Here is a 21,865-nt window from a genome sequence, read left to right on the forward strand (position 1 = left end):
TCATTTTGATTTGAGAATTCCTATATATAACCTAAGTAATCTTTCAGCTGTCCACAGATTTTCCAGTTAAAGACCTGAAAAAAAAGTTTTTTTTTTTTTTTTGCTATCATCCCATAACAAGGAACATTTGTTATAAACAGGATTTTGGTATAGAGCTTGGATTGGTGAACATGCTGAACAGTGAATTTATCTCAGGATCCACTAAATCCACGAGAATATATGAGAATCGGGTTACTAAAGTTGAGGATTCCCGGAAGAATTCAGATATCCTTGTCGACAGATAATCTCTTGCATGATATTTGGGCAGAAGAGAGTAAATTAAGAATGCTAAGTTCTAGGTTCAAGCAATGGCACAAAATAAGAGAAATACAAGGAAAAGATCACAACCTATTCAAAAAACTAAGAGGGATTAAAGCAAGTGTTTGACCTTAATTTTAAACAAGCTGTCCATGCCAAAGAAAATAGGTTATAAAAGATATCACATCATCATATCACCATTACAAGCTCTTACAGGTTATACTCTGGAACAAGACACAATGGAGCCGCTGGGAGTGCTAGACACATCCATTAACTAACATAAGCAACATATACGATCCCATAGATTGCTCAGAATGTTCATTAGAGACAGTAAAAAATTATTCATAATGTATCTTATTAATTTCTATATAATATTATTTCAATACAAACTGTTGTACCATTCCACATTCATCTAGCAACATATTTTGGTTCACTTTACAGATACAAAGACTCAAGATCTATTATTATCATAATGTATCTGATTAACTTCTATATAATATTATTTCAGTACAAACTATTGTACCATTCCACATTCATCTAGCAACATATTTTGGTTCACTTTACAGATACAAAGACTCAAGATCTATTATTATCATATCTTCATATGAGACTTTTAGGGAAAGGAACATCAGAGTAAAATATAAAAACAGGAAGGAAGAATTGATCAGGTAGCATTTTCAGCTGTAGAGGTAGAAAGTTTTCAAGTTCCAGAACTCGTCAAATCCACCAGGGAAAGTACCCATTAACATTCTGGGTGGCGGCGGCTTCAGTGTTCAATTGATCTATACAAACTGGATGGTATCTGCACATATAAGATCATCCATCATGCAATTAGCAAACCAAGTAATGGGTAAATGTACTGGGTTTAGTCTGCCAAAAAGATCTACTGTGTTTAACAAGAATGAGTGTTACCCAATTTGCAGAGAAGGTTCACATCCCAGGGGTTGAAAGAATCCCTGCGATTGAGGAGGTTCACGACCACATGGGGCATTCCCCACATCATTTGCTCCATTTTGCCATGAAAGTTGGAGGGGATTATTTGTACCTTCTTCCAGCTTCCATGAAAAAGATCAAGATTATAAAGTGACTTGGATTACCCTTTGGAGCTCGGATTTTTTGTGTAAGAGAATGATAGCAAGAGAAGCAGCAGGTTATCTACAAGCAACATCTTGTTTCATCCCTAAATGACAGACTCTCAAGGTAAAAGCCAAATGTTGCACACAGAGAGTAAAAGCCAAATGTTGCACACAGAGAGAGAGAGAGAGAATCTTGCATTGAGAAGATGGATTACCTACAAGAAACTTTAGGCAGCCAAGATTAAAGGAACAAAGAAAGAAAAAGATGGTGATTTGAAAATTGTTGGGGAAGCAAAAGGTAAGAACACTGACCTGAGTTATCAGATGACTCTAAAAGCTTCCAGATTATTAGTGTTTTTAACTGTTTATACTAACTAAAAGCGTGATGGCATATCAAAAAGGTGAAGAAAGAGATACTCCCAGAAGATACTGCTTTTTAAGCTTGCCATGACAGTAGAAGTATTCCATACTTTGCGTGCCTCTCAAAAGGAATGAGGATCATCCATTATCCATCCAAGAGAACAGTAATCTTTTTTGTCAACACTTAACAATGTCAAAGGAGTACAATTATAAGAAGACCATCCTTATGCATCTGTTCTTATTAAAGAGCATCAGTTGAGGTCTACATGGACTCTTGGCAACATTGCTCCTCACCCTAACCTCACAAAAATGAAATGCTTGACTAATTTTATTTCATCTAGTTAATTCTTTATTGCTTTGTTTACTTGTATGCGTTTATTTTTTTCTCGATATCTATATCGTCTGCGATTCTATGTAAATAATTATTTTTCAAAAATTTCAGAAATTTTGTTCTCTTTAAACTTAATATGCATTGCACATGTCTCTGGAGTATCAACAAAAAATAAGGGATACTATCGTGCAGTGGATGGCAAGCTCAGTAACTAATCAAGGATGGCAATATTTTGGGACATAATGGTTGTTGGCAAGAATATGGCATTAGTTATCAATTTGATGAATTATGATACCTTTCTTCTCAAGGCTTTGTTAGCTTCCTGCAACATTTGTTCCTGCATGAAGATAAATTTTGTTGACTCAAAAGTAAGGAAAAGAAAAGAAAAGACAAGAAAGAAAGAAAGTGCTGGCAAGGCAGAAACTGAGTCAAGGTTAAAGGTGCCCAAGGAAGTTACCTTGCGCTTAACATCACATAGCTGATCAAGCATTAATTGGGTCTGCAAATGTTTAGGGAACATGTTCAGAATCATAAACATCATTTGGACTGAAAAAAAAACAGGAAATCTACATGCATATCTAAACATAATTTTGGCTCTTCCAGTCCCTGTTGCGGACATCAGTAAAAAACAGCAAAATATCGTTAGAACTCTTTTGCAAGTACATGTTATATCAAGGAAAGCGAAGTACAGTAGTGCATGTTATACGAGAAGCTATATTCCGCCTGCATTCCTTTAAACGCAGAAAAAGGAAGCAAAGGGAGAAGATGAAAAAGCTTCAACAAGGTTGTTCCGGCAATTTTTGTTCCTTTTCATGAAGACTATATTGTAAATACATTCAACTATAGGTCATCTAGGATTGCAAGCCTTTCTACTGAAAAATAATATCACAATAATAGAGATATCAAAATCCTAATTACAAATCATCAAAAATACAGTTCAGGGTGGACAGCACCACGTAGGACCCTGGACCTGTTCCAAAGAAATGGAGGGTTGGGATTTATTCGAATCCGACGTAGTTAGGATCTTGCCACTAGAATTCCCTTCAATTTACTACGTAAGTTCTGCTCAAAAGTGACTAAATATCCTATTTAAACAGCACAGAAGCTTTAATAGTGTCAAAATTTCTGATGACCAAGTCACACATGACAAGAGTGAAGGAATTGCAATTTCTAATAACTAAGTAAAAAATTCATTACGGTGCACCTTCATATGGAAATTACCTACATAGGACTGTTTTGATAACCCAGGATATAAGACTTAAAAAATGCTTGCAAACAAATAACAACAAACCCATTCATCTAAGGGTTTCCCATATTTTTTACTTTTCATTTCATGTATACAGGTCACAAGAACACATAATAATGATCATGGATATAAAGATTTTAGGGCCAAAAGACCATGTACGATGAGTTTCCCTGAACATCAAATGCCACGAGGAAGGGATCAAGAACTAAATCATCAAAGTGAATGAACCATTACATTTTTCATTTATCATGACCCTCTTCTCATTACCTTATCGCTATTCCTTCTATGTAAATATTGCAATATAAAAAGTTGCCAATAGCCTTTTGACAAAAATAAATAATTTATCATAAATCAAATCCTAATACTAGTGAATACAATATACAAGACAATCGCATTTTGTTTAACTTTTTAGCTATTTATAGACGTACTAGAAATTAAACAAAATTCATAAAATAACCTTTGTTGATCTGATGTGCTTCAGAGATATCTCTATTTGATTGTCAAGTTGCTCGAGATCCTTTACACTTAATGGACCAAGGTCTTCACCAAGAAGATTTCTAAAACATCATGGTTAAAATTACGATTACAATCTCTATACATGACAAGCAGAATGTATGCACGGTTATTCAGATTACAGAACTACAACTAGCATGGAACGGAAGGGAGGGCAAAGGACTTCACCATAATATATGTTCAAAAGACTACCTTTGAGAACGCTGTAGAAATTCAACTCTAGCTTTCAGCTTCAAATATTCATGATAACTGTTCTGCTTCGGAACAGAGAAATAGTACCTAGTCAGCAATCATAAGCCCAAGGATAGATGCAATTTCTCTAAAAATATGTATATCAAACCAACTTGAAGTTCCAGCGTACATGATATAACGTATTCTTGAAGAAAAACAGAAATAAATTACAGAACTAGTAATAAATTGTATAATATTGTCTATCAACATAATTTAACAATCATATATATATTCTCTTAAGATATTTACACTCAACAAATTACATGCTGCCACTGCAAATAGGGCAGCAATTGTCAATGTCATTTAAACATATCCGGATCAACCAAACAGCAAGACATAGTAAACAGATATATCACATATGTAGACATACTTATAGAGGTATTGTAGAGCCTTTACAGTAATTTTCTGCTAAGTTACAATAACATTTCTATCATGTTAAACAACGAAATTTCACATTCATCGAAGAAACAGATGGGATCGGCAAGGATGAGGCAAGAAAGATCATATCCAGAAACATAACCGTGAGATATATAAAGTGGTCATGACAAATTGAGGCATATTATGGAACATAAATCACAACAGATACAGGGTCCTTCTTATCATATGAACATAAGCTTAACTCAGTCTATGATAGAAAATATAAAGTCATCAAATAGTACTAAATAGTTATCTGGCCATGTATCAATTACCTCTATTCATCTACGTATATTTAAATGTTGTAGAACTTATCACTTTATTATTTCAGATAAATAAATGTTACTTGCTGAGAAGATTTTCCCTTCTCCACATGAAGCTGTATGGCAATTTTCTTTATACTGGTGATAAAAGAAAATTATGGAGCAATCCAAGCTGTTGACTGATAAGATCATTGGTTTTGTTATTTTACCCTTTAGAGTGAACTTCATATAAAATCTTTTTACTGTTCAGAAAACCCTTGAGTCTGTACAAGAGAAAAAATCCATGGATTCTTCAAAAACTCCTAGAATATCCGGAATGCATCAAATATTTGGGAAATTTTTCTCCACATAATTTATCAAAATATTCAGCATATATCAGAAACAAAAAAAGTCCAACAAAATCTTCATCACTTTAAATCTTGAAATGCCATACTCTTATTACGAGAATATATGGATGCAGCTTTTCTCGTAAGTGCTAATTATCAAACATATAAAAAAAAGGACGTACTAAAAGGTACATTAAACAAACCAAGTAATTGTACATTGTCAAGTATGAACTGGAAGGGTCATACATCTACATGGATATTTATATTGACCTGTCCACAAAGTTTATAAATTGACAGAACTACCTGTGTCTCCTTTGGAGGAACTATTGCGTCTGATGCATTATAGCTGCACTTCTGGTACCTCTCAATTGTCTCGAGCATACTGCATGATGGTAGAAACTGAATTCAATTAACACTAAGGTTTACATGAAAACTATAAGCACAAAGGCAAAACACAACATAAAAGATATCATGCATGGAACAAACTGACCACAGGGCTGAAAAATCTAATAAAAAACAAACAAGATAGTAGAGAAATTACTCTAGCAAATTTGGAACTTGTGAAGGGGAATTCCAATGATGAGATGATAAACGTTTGACTGGCGCTGTAATAGTGGTTTGATAAATAAAGTTTGAAGTGCACACTGCTTTCTTAGGGAACTAATAATTATAAAAAATCAGCAGCCAAACGAGGCAGAAAGCATCTGAAAATTTGTATGGTAGCAAAGAGAAACAACTGAGGAGAAAAAACAATTGTACACGATCCAATTCTGAAGGATTTAAAAGAACACTTCATTGCCACCATCATATATTTGATTGTCATTTGCCTCTTGCTAATAATCCTTAATGCATGCATGCCACAAGTGTTCAAAGTTTGTCCCCTTGTACTTAAAAGCAAAATGGAATACATAATCTAACCATATGATTAGCGTGCTGATGAAGATGCCCAGATATAAGTCTTAAGAATAACCGGTGCAGGGATGCCAATTATATACTGATACTGACCATTTAACCAAAAGACTAAAATGGCTTTGTGAGGAAAACTATAACAAAATAAATTAAAAAATGACACAGTTTTGGTTTGATCTGACTTATAATAAACAAGCCTTGTCCCATCTGGATGATCTAGCTTCATGAATCAAGGTATGACCCATTAAAGTATGAGAATATTTTGTGATGAGCAATGCTGGGGGAGTTGCCCGTTTTGTGCCCATAAAAATTCTTCCTGCTACGTTGCATGAGAGGATTGGTGTAACTTGTAATATAAGGCCTCTCATGTTCTAGTGCAGGTCCCAGAGTCCCAATTATAGCCCAAGAATATAGTTAAGGTACTCCTGAATTTCGAACCAAGACCTCCATGCCCTATTTACCATCCTTGTCTCTATGCATTCTAGAAGATAGATTTTCTTCGATCCTTTATTTCATCCAACATCCTCACCAACAGGATCGTCAACAGCTTACTTATACTCAAAATTATGCTTACTTATTTCGGTCCCAGTCCCAGTTATAGCCCAAGAATATAGGTAAGGTACTCTGAACCAAGACCTCCATGGCCTCTTTACCATCCTTGTCTCTATACATTCTAGAAGATAGATTTTCTTCGATCCTTTATTTCATCCAACATCCTCACCAACAGGATCATCAACAGCTTACTTATACTCAAAATTATGCTTACTTATTAAGAGTTCCTTGTTTGAAGTACGAAATTTCTTGACACAATTAAAGCACTAAAATCTCATTAGTATGACTTGACTTCTTGTAACAATGCTGGACCTTATCCAAAAAAAGCTAGCTGAAAAGTGATATATAGATTCATTAGCTCTGCATAAATATCCAAGATCTATCTAGTATATAGCCGATGTAGGACTAAACATATGGCTATATGGTCCTCACATACTCTCCTCCCCACCCCGCATTTAACTGCTAGCATCCTAGCTAAGCTAAGAGTCCAAATTCAGTCAAATCCAATCACAAGTACCACAAATCCAATCACAAATATCACAATCATTCCGTGGTCAACCTAAATGGGCCCACTATAATGTCTCATAGTCTATATGAGCCATAGGCTGAATCCACTATGATACCATTTGCAACAACTTAGGATCTTACCCAAAAGCTAATGAAGCTTGAGCACTATAGTTTCATAAGGATTTGACCTATGAGGTATATCCTTTTTGAATTATGGATAAGGACCAAGTCTTGAGATATTGTACCATCCCATATATCAAGATTCAGCAGAGCAATCATTTTGAGATGGAGGCTACCCTTAACATTTTGAAGGCCCCAAAAATATTAATTTTGAGGATAAATTTTTTTTTGATGGAAGACTGTGAGGCCCATACTTGACTCGTTCGGTCGGTCAATCAAGTCGACTTGGCGATCTTGTCAAGTTAAAGCTTGAATTCCTAGCCAAGCAAGATCACTACTTGGCCAAGCTAGGAGGCTGAAACCTCCACCGGAGTGACACAGCCACAATTGCGATCTCTAAGAGGACATGGGCCTGACACCGTGCATGTAATGACTAGCGAGGGCAAAGAAAAATGCCTAAAACCCTCACCCTATTCCCTCTATTTTTCTCCTCCTCTCCCCATTGGCTCCTCCCCTATGGATGTTCGAAATGTTGGGTGCTCGTTGAAACCTACCGTTTGGTTGGTGATAGATCCCGAGGCGATCTCAATGACCCTATTTCAAGGCAAGGCAACCTATTGTGCTCCCTTGTCTCAAAGATCTAAAATTGTTCGGACCTCTTCCTTCGACCATCTCCCCTCCCTGCTAGAGCATGTGCCAAAGGCATCCATGCCAGATCTTGCCGTCTACCGAGTGGTCAACTCGAGCAATTCCCCAATAGTCCTATTTCACGACCGAGACCCTAGTTCAGTGGCCATAGATCCAACCTTTCTCTAGTTTTGAGAGGCTTGGACCTCTCTCTCGTTGGTCTTCATCTCTTCTCCTCAATGTCAACTAATCGCCGGCATGCATACTAGACTTTGTCGCTTGATCGGTGGCCGACCGAGCTTTACAACAACGGATCCTTTTTTTTTATGTTTCTCCCCTTTGGCCACCTGATCCAGTTGGTTGCTGCCATAGTCGGTCCCCAGATTCTACCACCGTTGTGTCACATTTGAGTTTGGCTCCTCTTCTCACTCACTCTCCCCCTTTCTCTCCTTCTTCCTCTTCTATCAATAAAATAGACGACCCTCTTCCCCCTCTCTCTGTCTTTCACCCTTCTCTCTTTGATGCTAGTTTTTTTCTTAGTTTCTTGCGAGGGCCTTCTGCCAGCTGCTCTCCATTTGGAGTCGATGAATCAGGCCATTAACATCTTTGGCCATGCCACCCCTACTTATATCTGACTCGTGCCCTTGATCTAGTTGGTTGTCACTTTATCTAAATTGATTTAGGGATGCTGGACACTGCCACCTAGCTAGCCTTATCTCAAATTTGAATAAATTTGGGGACAATAGGCATCTGCACCTGACTAACTTTATCCCTTCTACTTCTCCCATACTCTATTTCCTCCTTAATCCAATGATCTTAATTTTTGTAAGGGTGTGATTATTCGGACAAGGAGCGGTCTAGCATGGGTTCTATACTCGAATCTTGATCCTAATCTCTTCATTTAATTAATTTTGAAAAAATTCATTTGAATTAGGTAAGGCTAAGGAAAAATGTTTTATATAGACTATTTTAAATAGCATGTTTTAGGATGAGGATGATTACTCTAATTTTTGCATGAATCATGGCATGATTATATTTTAATGTGACAAGTGTAATGTGTAAAATTAGTTAAAATAAATAAAATCTGGCATAATCTAGTGTTATACAAAAAGGGTTATTGGATTAACCACATTAATGTGGATAGCCTCATTATGGGAAGAAATATGGCATTGTGGATAGCTTTATCACAGAAAAGAATGTGACATTATGGATAGCTTTGTTACGAGTTGGAACATGATATTGTACATAATGTCACCACAGGAAGGAACATGCTATTATGGTTTGTTAGCCATAGGCTGGAGTATGGTTGTGGCTAGTTCAAAACTATACAAGTATTTGGAAGTTCTTGTTCTGTAATCCCGGAAAGCCTAACTTTGTTAATTTGATGCTAATAAGATGCTTATTTGAGGTCATTGTTGGGGTAAAGTGCTATTGACGGGATAAGATCGATATGTCGAGTTTAATGACTAATAGATCCAAATTTTCAATATTGAATAATTTGGTGTATATATGTTATGACCACTATACTCTACTTTGATGCCATTCTATCGGTTATGTTCATTATTATGTATCATTGCATTATTTGTATTGGTGTGTGCATGTGCGAAGGGGGGATTCTTACTGAGGTAATTAGCTAATGCCAGCCAGCCTTTTAACTTTCTTTTTAGAGCTACAAAATGCTTAACGCTCGGTTGAAATTTAGGATTCAGCAGTGTAAGGTGGAAACAAAATAAATATCTTTGATACTATTGAATGTTCAAAAATTACATTTGGATTGTTTTTGCTGCTCAATAATATTGGAGCTAATGTTCTATTCTATAAATGATGAATTATTTGTGAAAATTTTAGTCATCTAGCATGCCTTGCATGTTCGCTAAAGTTATACCCTATGAAATATGTAGCCATATCACGTGTCAACCCAAATGATAGGTTTGAGATGTGACACTTCTAAAAAAGAATATTATGGGGGATAAATTTTCTTTTGCAAGTATGCTAGCTTAAATGCTTGGATGAAAGATATTTTCCATTTGCTTCCCATCACTGATACCTACAAAAAATATAAGATGGTAAACATACTTTTATAAGTTGGTAAAAAGCTCATACTCGGTAAATAAGTAAGTGAGCCCCTACACAGTGTTAACAACAGTCCCCAAGAAGTTCATGTATTACTATTTATAATTTTCTTTTGAAGCAATATACATGACTACTTATAATTTACTTATCTTATTAAGAACTGTCAATGTGATTTTTATTGACTAGCTAAAGTAAATTATCATGGCAAGTCACCTAATATAAATGTTTCTCTATACTCCTTCCCAAAATATTCAGTAACATTTCATTAGAGAACAATGATTTTTCATATCCGGTATAGTTTCTGACCTTGAAACATCATAATAATTAATTCACTTTCAATTATATTTAATTTCTTAAAATATGGTCAATTAGAACCATCATATCAGACAATATGTTCTAACTCATTTGTCACTTTGTAAATGAATCAAGTCAATGTTCTTTGGGAATTTCCAATGTTTATTTCACTCATTTCATCCAGCTAGTAACTTGCTTGCCATTATGTTATATACCTTGAGCAATTTCGATCACCACCAGTTTGGTTAATCCTAATTTTCTCTACACAAAAACTATACTCAGCACTATAAAGCCGTCTTAATCCCCAAATGAAGTTTGACGTATGACCATCCAGTATATACTTTATTCAAGAAGTATATATCCATACAAAAATCCATATAAATGCTCAAGCACTTTATAGTTATTATCAATCATGACATATGTTAGAACCATCATCACAAAAAAAAAAAAATATAGTCCAAAAATAGGATAAAATGGTGTGTACATGATGAAAAATGCTTCACCACACCACTCTATTCTCCACTCTAATATCCAACATGCTATGATTGATGGGATAAGATGCGACCTGCTTATCACCCACATGACCCCTATATATTACATCAATCCGCAATTGCCACAAGTGATTGGTGTTCATTGTAGGGAATAGGGTGGTGCTGAGAAGCAACATTCGCAAATTATTACTTTTTTAATGCAGAGTAAAAATAGCTTCGAAAGACAAAGTTGGAACACCATGTACACTTGGATGAGCTGCCACCTTTCATACCTCGTTTACCCAATCTATTTTTGATGTTAAACAAGAAATCGACATTTCGTTAATGCATACCCTAGAGCATCCATGGAAAGTGTGTGAATGCGATTTTTGGTATTATAATGATTGGTGATGGTTGGAGAGCTAAATCAGAGCCAATTAATGGCCCTCATTGGGCCTAATTTTTGTGCTTTGACTGAATTGGCCTGGAGGCCTAGGCTTTAGTCTAAGTGAGGTCAAATTGGGTGGGTTCGGATAGCAACTGAGAATTAGCCCCTTTTAGTCTTAGAAAAATAAAAAACAAAACACTAGTTTTACCCTATAGTCAATTTTGATTTGTTAAATATTTTATTGAAGATTTAGTGTCGAGGGCATACTCTAACTAAATTGGCAAGTCAAAATTGAGGTTTAGGTTGAGGATATCAAAATTAAAATCATAACAGATGGTGTCAACTAGGCGAGCCTTATGACAAAATATGTTGTAAACCTTAAAGTTGGCAATAGCTTGAGGAAAGCTCATCTTGGCACCATCTTAATCTATATCAATTTCAAAGCCCACAAGCCCAAGTTCTGAAATTCAAGATATAAGTAACTAAATCATAAGTTTTGGCATAAATATGTCAGTGACTTTTCCACTGCTAGGGTAAGAGAATACTAAGCAACAACCAATATAGCTAATCTCTCCACACAAAGAGTCATGACAATGGAGACACATGTACATAGCTTTGCCCATGCATAGTGCTAGGTATCAAAATATGTTCTTGAACTTGTCATGATTAGAGTTGCTATCTTCTTTGTCATCTTTCATATATGTGCAATATCGGCAACCTTGATTGGTTTTTTTTTTCATATCTATGCATGACTATTATTTGAATTGGATGTCCCTAATGCAATGCTTGTTCTTAGCATAAAGCAGAACATGTAATGTCAATCTAAATCCAATTTGTATATGAATTTATCCAAATGCAATGATAAATTCTGGCATCAGACTGATACTTGTATTTTTACTTGTATCCACCAAAGAAATGTGGGTATTGATATGTTTCTACATTCATGTTCTATTTATGCATAGATCTACTTTTTACTCCTATAGAACGATATTTGAACTTGTGGGTTGCAGCCAACAACTAGATCTAGCATTTAAAGCCAAAGTATATATTTTTATGGAGTTATTAAGGTCACTAAGTGTTATAAGTGGGTAAAGCATTTCTTTCTTCTTCTTTGAATAGTCAATTGATTTTTTTTAAAAAAAAAGAAAGTATAAGAGAAAGTTGGAAGGCTTATGCTTTGTTTGAGCTTACTTAATAAAGTGCAATAATATTCCGCTCATAAGATTTATATCGTCCAACTTTTATATTGATATTGTGAATATCCAATTGTATGTGTATTCATCATGAGAAATAAATGAATACTAATTTTAGCATCCAGTTAACATCCACATCCGTAATGATATATGCCAAACAAAATTCATATTGGCCAAAAAAAATAGATATGGACATGGATATCCTATTATCAAGTCCCTATTCAATCCATGATCATCCCTCTGTTTTCTCACATACTTTTAATGGTGATGAATCATTATTTGATCACAAAGCAGGGCACAATTTAGATAATAGTTTGGTGAAATATCTTGCATGTTTTCAAAAAATTTATGGGCTAGCAATACTTCATGCTTTTTTATTTTTCAAACATTCAAAATGCTATAGCCGTTCAGAAAATTTCTAGCTGCCAGCAAATTCCGTTGTACTTTGGCTATTTCAGGAAATATGACCATACTAAATATTTCCAAAATCCACAAAAAGTCTCCTTAACATATAATTCCAGTCCAAAAGGAAGATATAGCCGGGACTCCTATCTTTCAAAAATTTTTTCATCAAGTTAATACTACGTGTGGCAATTTCTGACCTGGAATGACAAGCCATTTGAACTAGCCCAAAACAAATGGATCTACGAGAGGTGTTCTATACTAAGCCTGGGTTTGAGTTACTTGAGATCAATCTAATTATAAATAAGTGAGTTTCAGGATAGACACTAGGGCTCAACCTAGGTCTCTAGGATACTGGTAATAAAGTAGGGGGAAATGATCCAGCTAAGGTTGAGGTGATTAGAAATATCATACAGTTCATTGCTCAATAAAAAAAAGAATACTGAGAGAAAAGTGGAGTGGAGTACATATTTAGGAGTAATCACATTTTATTCTCAACTTTAATTCCTTATCCTCCTCTTTCTCACATTTTTGGAAACTCTAATCCTAGTTTATCTTTTCAAGCTATATAACAAACAAGTGAAGTCTCATTCCAACTGGCCAGCTGCCAAGGATTCAAATAAAATAAATGGGTTGGGTATGGGTTTACTATTTTCAACACCATTATAAATAGACCTAGCATGGTTGAAAGGTTCTTAACTGAGACTCCAAGAATGCACCTGGTTCAAAAAATCACACCATCGTTGGTGAAACAAACTGTGTAGCAATATTTCATTTTGCATACCAAGCAACATGACTGAAAAGGATACTATAGGACATTTTTACAAAACACTAGCAGAAAATTAGCAACAACAACATCTGAAATTCTTACATTTCACAATAACATGAAACACATTATTAGTATCACCTCACAAAATAGGTAGCAGATAATAGTGAAGTAAACCCGAATATTGTAAGACTGAGGAAGAAGTATTGCAAAATATTCTAAGAAAAGTACATAGCACATAAAATAATGATAACAACTACTCATAAAATAAACAGTAAGGATAAGATATATTGTGAAACTTAGGATTTTGGAGTTCTCTCTAGAATTTTGATTTTGCTTTTTTGGTAGGAGTTTTGGTTTAGTCCTGCACTAGATGGAATGAGAAGAAGATAGAGACCTCCCCAATATAAGGAGAGGCTCATTCATTTTCTCAGCCAAGCTCCATATAAGGCCTTTCTTTGTTAGAAAAGAATCACGAGAAAAACTTCACTATTATAAATATCTTAGATACAATAGATTATAGGATATATTGTATTTTCAAGAAAGAGGGAGAAAATAAGAAGAGGAGGAGGAGGAGGAGGAGGAGGAGGAGGAGGGAAAGGAGGAGAAATGGAGTGAATAGGAACAAACCAATGATCCACTCTAGAACTGTGGGATTTTATGGACTACATGCAGGAGATTATAACACGAAAAACTATAAATCAAACCAGAAAAGATCGAACCATACCTTAAGAGCCCTAAGCAGCTATTAATGATCATAGCAACAATGCTTATGAAAAAAAGCACAAAGATGAGGTAGATCTTTTTCTCCTTCTCCTCCTTGATGCCTGTCTCCTCAATGGAAAAAGTGCCTCTAAGAATATAGAGACCTTAATGCTCTAGGGTTTCTCCACTAGCAGATATATAAAAGAGTAGAGTAGGAATCTAACCTAGCTAGTAATAATAATGGCTCTACCCATTATAGAGCCTATTAACTAAATCAGGCCTACACCAATGCTTATCACACCACATGACTCAGACAATAGAGTACAAAATAACTATATAATTACAAATTAATTATGGGCTTCTTAAATATTCATTCAGGCGATGACCTAGTCTGTATTAGTAATAAATTAAAATAAAATCATTCCATAATCAATAGAAGCCCACCTTTATGAGAAATTCCAACAAAAACAGTTCAAATATTTAAAATCCAGATTGGTTCAGTTTTAGGCCAAGGATGCATCACTTGGACGTATAACTTTTGGGCAATAACTATTGGTTTCTTCATCTGTTTATTCTGTAAAGGAAAAATAGAGAACAAATAGTTTCTTCACTTCACCCCAACTAGTATCTAAAAGTCTGATCATACACTATAAATAGAAAAGTGATTAATGCTGGGCTAATACACAACAAATATCTCTCTCTCTCCACTCACACATATGCATGCGCACACAAAAACAAGCCACCGAAACCCTCTTCTATTGAAGTTATTCTTGCTCTTTCCTATTCTAGATAGGGTGATTTGGTTGCCAAGATCTTGAAGGAGCAGAATCTTTGAAGATAATGAAAGTGCTAAACAAACATATATAGAAATAGAATTTTCATGGGTCCATTTGCATCTATAGTGAAAAAACATTATCTTAATTAAAATGCTTAAATTAGTGTATCTTATCGAACAAAATTCTTATTCCTCCAAGTATCTTTATTCAATTTCTTCTCTTTCCACTTTCCATTTTACTACCTATTTCCCAACAACAAGCCACATATGTCTTCATAAAGGCACTCAGAGATAAAAATTTAACCAACTTCAAAGTCAAATCTTAGAAAATTGACATTAAAGAGAGTGCTCAAAACATCCTCCGTATGATCCAAAGAATTTCAAAGCTAGCAGTAAGAGTCCCAAGTCGTTCATGTGTGATGGTCATCCTCCATGACCATCACATCGCCTACAAGGGTAAAAGTCATACCCTTCAAAAGCAGGAATTCACAAGGAACAATCCTTACGGCTCCATTACCTGGCATCAAGAACATCTTTGAGGTTGCTAATTAATCTCAAGATGCCAGTTTTAGCCCATAAAGATCTTAATACGTATACCATATGGGGGATATTTTATGAGACTGTACTAGAGACCACAAATATGTATTCTCAAAGAGGTTTATATATTGAGGGCATTGGAACATGTCTTCATAACACTAGCAATCACTGCCACCAGGAATCAACTTCTTGTCATTGGATTTTGCCGCTGAGATTTCATATGGTTCACTTGTTTCAACATTGTCAAACTCAAACCTTGCACTGGTCAAAAGTGTCATCAAACGTAAGCTTAAATATTTACCCCCCCCCAAAAAAACGTAAGCTTAAATATGTACACCCACATATTGTCTATTAGTAAATGGTTCTTCCAAAGCAAAACCCTCTTGGAACTCTTCTTTGTCCTTGGGATCTAAATCATGGTCTGCAAAAGATGATTTTATTCTGCATTTCCTGTTCCTCACAATATTTAAAATCTAAAGTGAACCAATTGAAAAAATAAAGTAATCAAGTGGTTTGATTACTTGTACTAGAAATACTCTGCATAAGGAGTTGGATTAGGAGAGAATGATGAAGAAACTCTAAGGAAAAACCTACTTCTCTAAATGGTGGTGAAGTTTTACATGAGGAATCGCTTCTCTAGATATATGGGGGGAATGAAGAGTGTCAAATAAGAAGGATAAACTAGCAGGTGAATTATTTAAAGGGAATTAAGATAAGATAAAATAGATTTTAGGAGATATATGGGACAAACTTGAATAAAATTATATTTCTTCATATTTTCAATTTGCTAGTCATGCAATCAGAAATTCTATGGTCATCTTGTATGTAGTTTTCCTTGAGAAAATGCATTTGATAAATGTGACAATTAGATTGCTCAAAAGCATGGAGAAGAATGAAATCTTGTTCTTTCAAAGGCTCCATGCTAAGGATATCTGGTGTGCAGTGTATGACCACTCTCGAAGTGTAGCTGGACTACACGCTAGACTGTACGTTCAGGACTGCAGTATAAGGATCAAAATAAAATAGCAAGAAGAACAAATTTTGAGAAGGAATAAACACTCAAACCTTCACCAAACAAACAAGATAAAATAGGAACCGATTTGGAGACAATTAACACACTAATTGCTTGCTTTCCCACTTGTAAAATGGTGGATAACAAGGATTTATATGGATACAATACATGACCTTTTATATACCCTTACGAAGATGCATCACTATAACAAAAAGACACAAACATTAAATAAATACATAGACTCTAAGAGGCATCATTTAGAAATACTAAGAGACATGTTCTTGGACTCCATTATTAGTACTAATTAATGCTTTATTAAATTTCATTTACTTTCCAACATCTGTGGGCCCTTTGATTATTTTTGTGTTACTCTTTAAAGTAAAATTAGGCAATCTAGTAACAACTGAGAAATGCTTTTGTTTAAATGAACTCTGGCAAATTGCAACGAAGAAGCGCATGAGCCAACTTTTCAATCTATTTACATGATCCTTCTGCAATGACAATATGTTAACGCAGACAACTCTTCCAATAAATAACGCTTTTGATTTGCCAAAGAACACCCTAAAGTCTCTTTTAATTCAAAAGGAACAAAGAGGGTGACATTAGGAATATATTGTAAAGTGTTAGGTACGGAAAGAGCTCGCTCTTTCATATGCTTTGTCAAGTAATTTCTTTAAAATGTTTAAAAATGGAACCCTATGATAGATCCATGATTCTTGGTCTTCCAAGAGATATCTTATCAGGAAGATCATAAGTGAGACTTTTCTCATGACATTTCTGAATAGGTTATTTGATTCTATCTCAAGAAAAGGATGTTCAAACATGTTGTGAAAGAAGAGACCAGCTAATGCAACTGAAGGAGTATTCCAATCACAAATATATTTCCAAAGAAAGCTGATTCGACCAAGGTTTGAGTGCTGCTGATATCCCCTAATAAGATACCTCTCTCCATGACCATTATTTACTTTTATCATGGAATTACAGCTGATTCGACCCAGGTTTGAGTTTTTTTTTTTGTTAAAGAATACATCGTGGCTACTACGATGGTGATTATCAACCAGTGTAATTAATGGTAAAACAAGAGGCATAATTTGATTATTCCCCGCTCATTATTTTAAACTTTGGGTTTGACATTGCCAAACAGGTCAGAGATTTAGATGTGGCAAAGAACAAGGTTGCTGAAAAGCAAAGAACCAGTAATGCAGAAATGAGAAAACATATCTCAGAAACAATGTGAAATTTTGTTGAATTTTTACATTATACCCCATATATATGGGAGGACTGTGTAACTATTCTATAGTCTCTAAGGAACCTTTAAGGGCAGATGGCATTTACACATGGAATGACATGGCATGCATGGATTGAATAGGGTAATCAAATCATATTAAATCCATGTTTATATCATATCTGGCTGCTCCATGTTTTCTCTATGTCGTGTTCCATTGCAAAGCACCTTTGCAAGAAATTATTCATCATAATATGTTTAAGCAATGAGATTGTGTGGAGCCAAGTCAGTGATTTCACAACCTCCATATATGAATGCCATTAGCATTATTAATTGGAGAAATATGGTGGAAACAAGTTGTATTCACATTTACAGCCAAAGAAAAAAACCTAGAACTTCAACCTTTGGGTTTTGCAGTTTGACCTATATCTTACAAAGTAATGGTCAGGTTAAAGCATGCAACTTCAATCTCTATGAGTATAAAAACAATTTATTGCCCTCGCACAGGAATTTTGCTGAACAATAAGTTTTCCCTCATATTTGTTTTCTAAAAATCTAATGGTAGCTTCATTATCAATCTGAAATAATTAATATCGAGTTTACTCCTTTTTTCTCCAATATTTTTTCTATAAATGCCATAAGTTCTTATATAAGAATATGTAAGAAATAAAATACATCTTCTCCGAGCCACCATGGGGCCTTTCTAAGGGAAAAATGGAGCTTTATTCTAATACATCAAAAATATCACATATTCTAGTCATTGTAGCTATTATTCTGAACCTAGTCATGAGGAGACTGGAAAATTACAGACAAAGCACTGAGAACTTTAGACCCCCAGAATCAAGAGCAAGACAGCTCCTAACGGCCTCCCTGTAAGCCTTTTTAACCTCATTTTAGTTCCAAAACGTTCTGAAAAAAAAAAGAGAGACTTTGTGATACAACTTCATGGTATTTACTTCTTTTTTATTTGATGATATACTTCAGGGTATTTACTTAAAGTTAGCAATCTCTAGGAAGTTCCTCCGCTAACAACTGACCATCAATCTTTTTAATTTAGCCAGAAAATCTGTTTCCCGAGCATTAGTTAGTGGAAGTAGTCTGCATTAACAACCTCCATTCTATCAGCAGAATTTGAAAAACAAAAAGCTTGTGCTTGCTGATAACAGTTTCTACTTTTCTTCTACTTTATTTATTTACCCTTAAAATTATGGCTTCTTATAAGAAACGCCAAATTATTGGCATCATTACCATCAAACGTTATAAAAAATTGGTTTGCAATGCACAAAAAATAAGGCAACTCTATGCATGCGAAACAAAAATAGGTGAATAAAAGGCACAAGATACAATTGAAGCCTTAATTTTAGTGTAGCATCCGAGAACTTAATCAAATACTCACCAACAAAAGATGAGGACATAAGATCTCACCAACAAAATACAACAGTAAATTACAACTTACCACTGTCAAGATTCAAGAGCACCACAAAAGTTTTTATGAGAGAGAGAGAGAGAGAGAACTGAGAAGCAAATATAATATCCAAAGATCTCAACTTTGACTAGCTTCCGAAAGGACTGACAAAAAGTACAGGACCTATTTTTCTTTTCAGAACCATGATCTCTTATTGGTCTACGTTTTTTTTATTAGATTTCAGCTCTTGATTGACATAATCCCTCTTTGGGAGAATTTATCCATATGATTCTGTACTGATGAAAGATGTGTTTACCAATAAACAAACAAAAAGAAAGAAAGAAAAAAATCTGGCAAAGGCTGGCAAACACATTTTTCCTTGAATAAAAATAAGATGTTCAAATGAAACAGTACTCTTCGACCTCCATCAAATAACACACACTGCCGCAGTACCACCAAACCAAAACCACGGTCCAGTAGGCGTCCTGTAGGCATGGCGATTTCACCTGATTACAATGATAAGACACCAAAAACTATCACCTATTCCAATATCCGACCTGGACCTCACAAAGATAGAATAAAGTTCACCCAAGAAATCATGGCAATCAGCTTCAAGAACGCACCATCCCAAGCCAAAAATTCACCAGATTTAGTGAGTTCGAAATTACTCTAAATTAATCTGCAGAACGAAACAAAACGAAATCCATATAACAGAAATTGTAGCAGAAATTCCGAAATCATCATCATGATCATCCAAACCAAGAATCCAGATAAACAAAGACGGATTGCAAAAAACAAAAAAACAAAAAAAGCAGCTGGGGTAGGAGCAGATCATTCCATATGTTCTAAATTCTTTCAAGTTGAATTCCAAGCTTCAGGTACGACGTACCTGGAGCTGCTGCAGAACTCGAAGAACTTGCCGCGGTTGGAGAATATGATGGCGGCGACCTCCACATCGCAGAGCACCGACAGCTCGTACGCCTTCTTCAGCAGCCCGTTCTTCCGCTTGCTGAACGTCACCTGCCGGTTTATCTTGTTCTCGATCCTCTTCAGCTCCACTCTCCCCCTCCCCATTTCTTTCCTTCGCCCTCTCTCTCTCTCCCTCCCTCCCTCCCTCAAATCCGTGCCGGCTCGCACCGTTTTGTCTTAAAAAGCGTGTTTTTTTTTGGGTCTTCTTAGATGGACCAGGTCCAATGGACCAGTCCAATAGTCACTCGCCACATTGCTCTTTGTATTTAAATAATTCAAGATTAAATTCGGGATGACTGTTCTTTACCGTACACGTGCCCCATTTGGACTGGTCCGTTGGACCAGGTTCATGTATTAATTTCTCCTTCGTTTTGAGGGTGTCAGGGAAGGGGGATGTCGACGCCAACCTTAAACCATCAGGCTGTAAGGGCTGGACATGTGTCGATAAGGCAATGGGTGAGAAGGTGGTGTGACATTGATGCCCCTGGATTTATTGGGGAAATATAGGAACTAGGGGGGCTATCAATTAAGGCTAGGGCCCTTGGGCATACGACACGTGCCCCATGGTCATTATCCAAGCATTAACCAATCAACCTCGACAGCGGCAACAACATTTAGGGGATGCCATTAATCGATTTGAACAGCATTAGATGGAGCTTTGCATAGTTGCATCCACCCCTACTATAAAAATAACTTTTTACTTATGATATTTATTTTATATCATTAAAAATATTTATTTGCTGCATTACAACCTTCTTGCAAGTACTTTTTTTATTAATAATATTTTATTATAAATATTGCTATATATTTATATTTTAGGGTATATTGCTTAAAGTATTGGGAACTGCCTAATGCATAAATAATATAAAGGGTTCTTAAAAACTCTCGTTGTTTAAGGCATAGGCTAAGAGTCAAATCCGTTCAAATGCCAACATAAATACTATAAATTCAATTACAAATGTTATGATCAGCTTCTGTTTAACCTAAATAGCCCTGTGCTGCAATATCCTTTAGTCCACGTAAGCCATGAATTGATCTATTTTGATACCATTTATAACAACCCAAGATTTTACCCAAAAAAACTAACCATGAGGTTATATTTTGGGTGCTTTAGCTCTAAATAAATACTCAAGATTTACTAATGCATAACTAATTTCTTTTGGACTAAAGGCATGCCCACATAGGTCCTCATCGGTAACTGCATCTTTTTATCCTTGCTGTCGTGCCTTTTTTAAGGGATTGGTCATTATTTACAAACTTCTTGATCGAATAATTGGGTCACAAGTCATTATTTATTGGCATGTTTTTTCAATCCTAGATTGTTCATCTCCAACTATCAGCCCCATTTGCAATGATACACTTGGTTAAGCCATGACTTGCTGTGTCACCAACTCCATGCATCCAACTAAAGCACTGTGGTCCATGCCCATTCTTTTTTTCTTTCAATGATATAGACAAAAAGGATGTCTTCTTCATTGTCTTAGACTCAAAATATAAATCGTCTCGTTGCCTCTCAAAAACAATCAGCATCCTATTGGTCATCAAAACATCGTAAAATTGGTTCCATTGTAAAACATGTCCAAGAAAATAGAAACCTAGCATGCGATACAATTGTTTATGGTTTGAATTTGGAAAAACAAGTTGATATTCTTGCATTATTTTACCTTTTTATTGCTGTACCTTCATGAATCATAAGTTGCTCCTTCCTGTTACCATCTAAAGTAGTACTCATGTAATATGAATATGTAGAGGGCATGCAGTCACCCTGAATGAGCCTAGATCATTGCATATAGGCTCACAGGACATTATCATAAACTTTCGAATTTCTCCTAAAAAAGAAAGGAAAAGAAAGATAACAACTGAATATTTAGAAACTGAC

The 21,865-nt window shown here is 35.4% G+C and overlaps 1 protein-coding gene across 1 annotated transcript; it reads right to left on the minus strand.

Annotated features, from left to right (window-relative positions):
- Positions 1–756: 756 nt before the first annotated feature.
- LOC103722306 (agamous-like MADS-box protein MADS2) lies at positions 757–20,134 on the minus strand. The gene is made up of 8 exons (XM_008812815.6): positions 19,907–20,134; positions 5,361–5,439; positions 4,016–4,077; positions 3,768–3,867; positions 2,522–2,563; positions 2,360–2,401; positions 1,210–1,352; positions 757–1,099 (listed from the first exon to the last, which is right to left on the minus strand). The coding sequence occupies exons 1-8, from the start codon at positions 20,089–20,091 to the stop codon at positions 1,015–1,017; spliced, it is 738 nt and encodes a 245-aa protein (XP_008811037.3). The 5' UTR covers positions 20,092–20,134; the 3' UTR covers positions 757–1,014.
- Positions 20,135–21,865: the final 1,731 nt, after the last annotated feature.

This window comes from Phoenix dactylifera, chromosome 7, assembly GCF_051530095.1.
Source record: "Phoenix dactylifera cultivar Ajwa chromosome 7, Ajwa_hap1_PhDact_Kaust_v1.1, whole genome shotgun sequence".
Lineage (NCBI taxonomy): Eukaryota > Viridiplantae > Streptophyta > Magnoliopsida > Arecales > Arecaceae > Phoenix > Phoenix dactylifera.

Bases quoted from the DNA above. Each gene is read 5' to 3' on its own strand.
- LOC103722306 (XM_008812815.6), bottom strand. From the start codon at position 20,091: ATGGGGAGGGGGAGAGTGGAGCTGAAGAGGATCGAGAACAAGATAAAC. The intron at 2,564-3,767 runs GTTATTTTATGA...AAACATTTGCAG, and splicing joins AGCACATCAGATCAACAAAG to ACCCAATTAATGCTTGATCA. The intron at 2,402-2,521 runs GTAACTTCCTTG...ATCTTCATGCAG, and splicing joins TATGTGATGTTAAGCGCAAG to GAACAAATGTTGCAGGAAGC.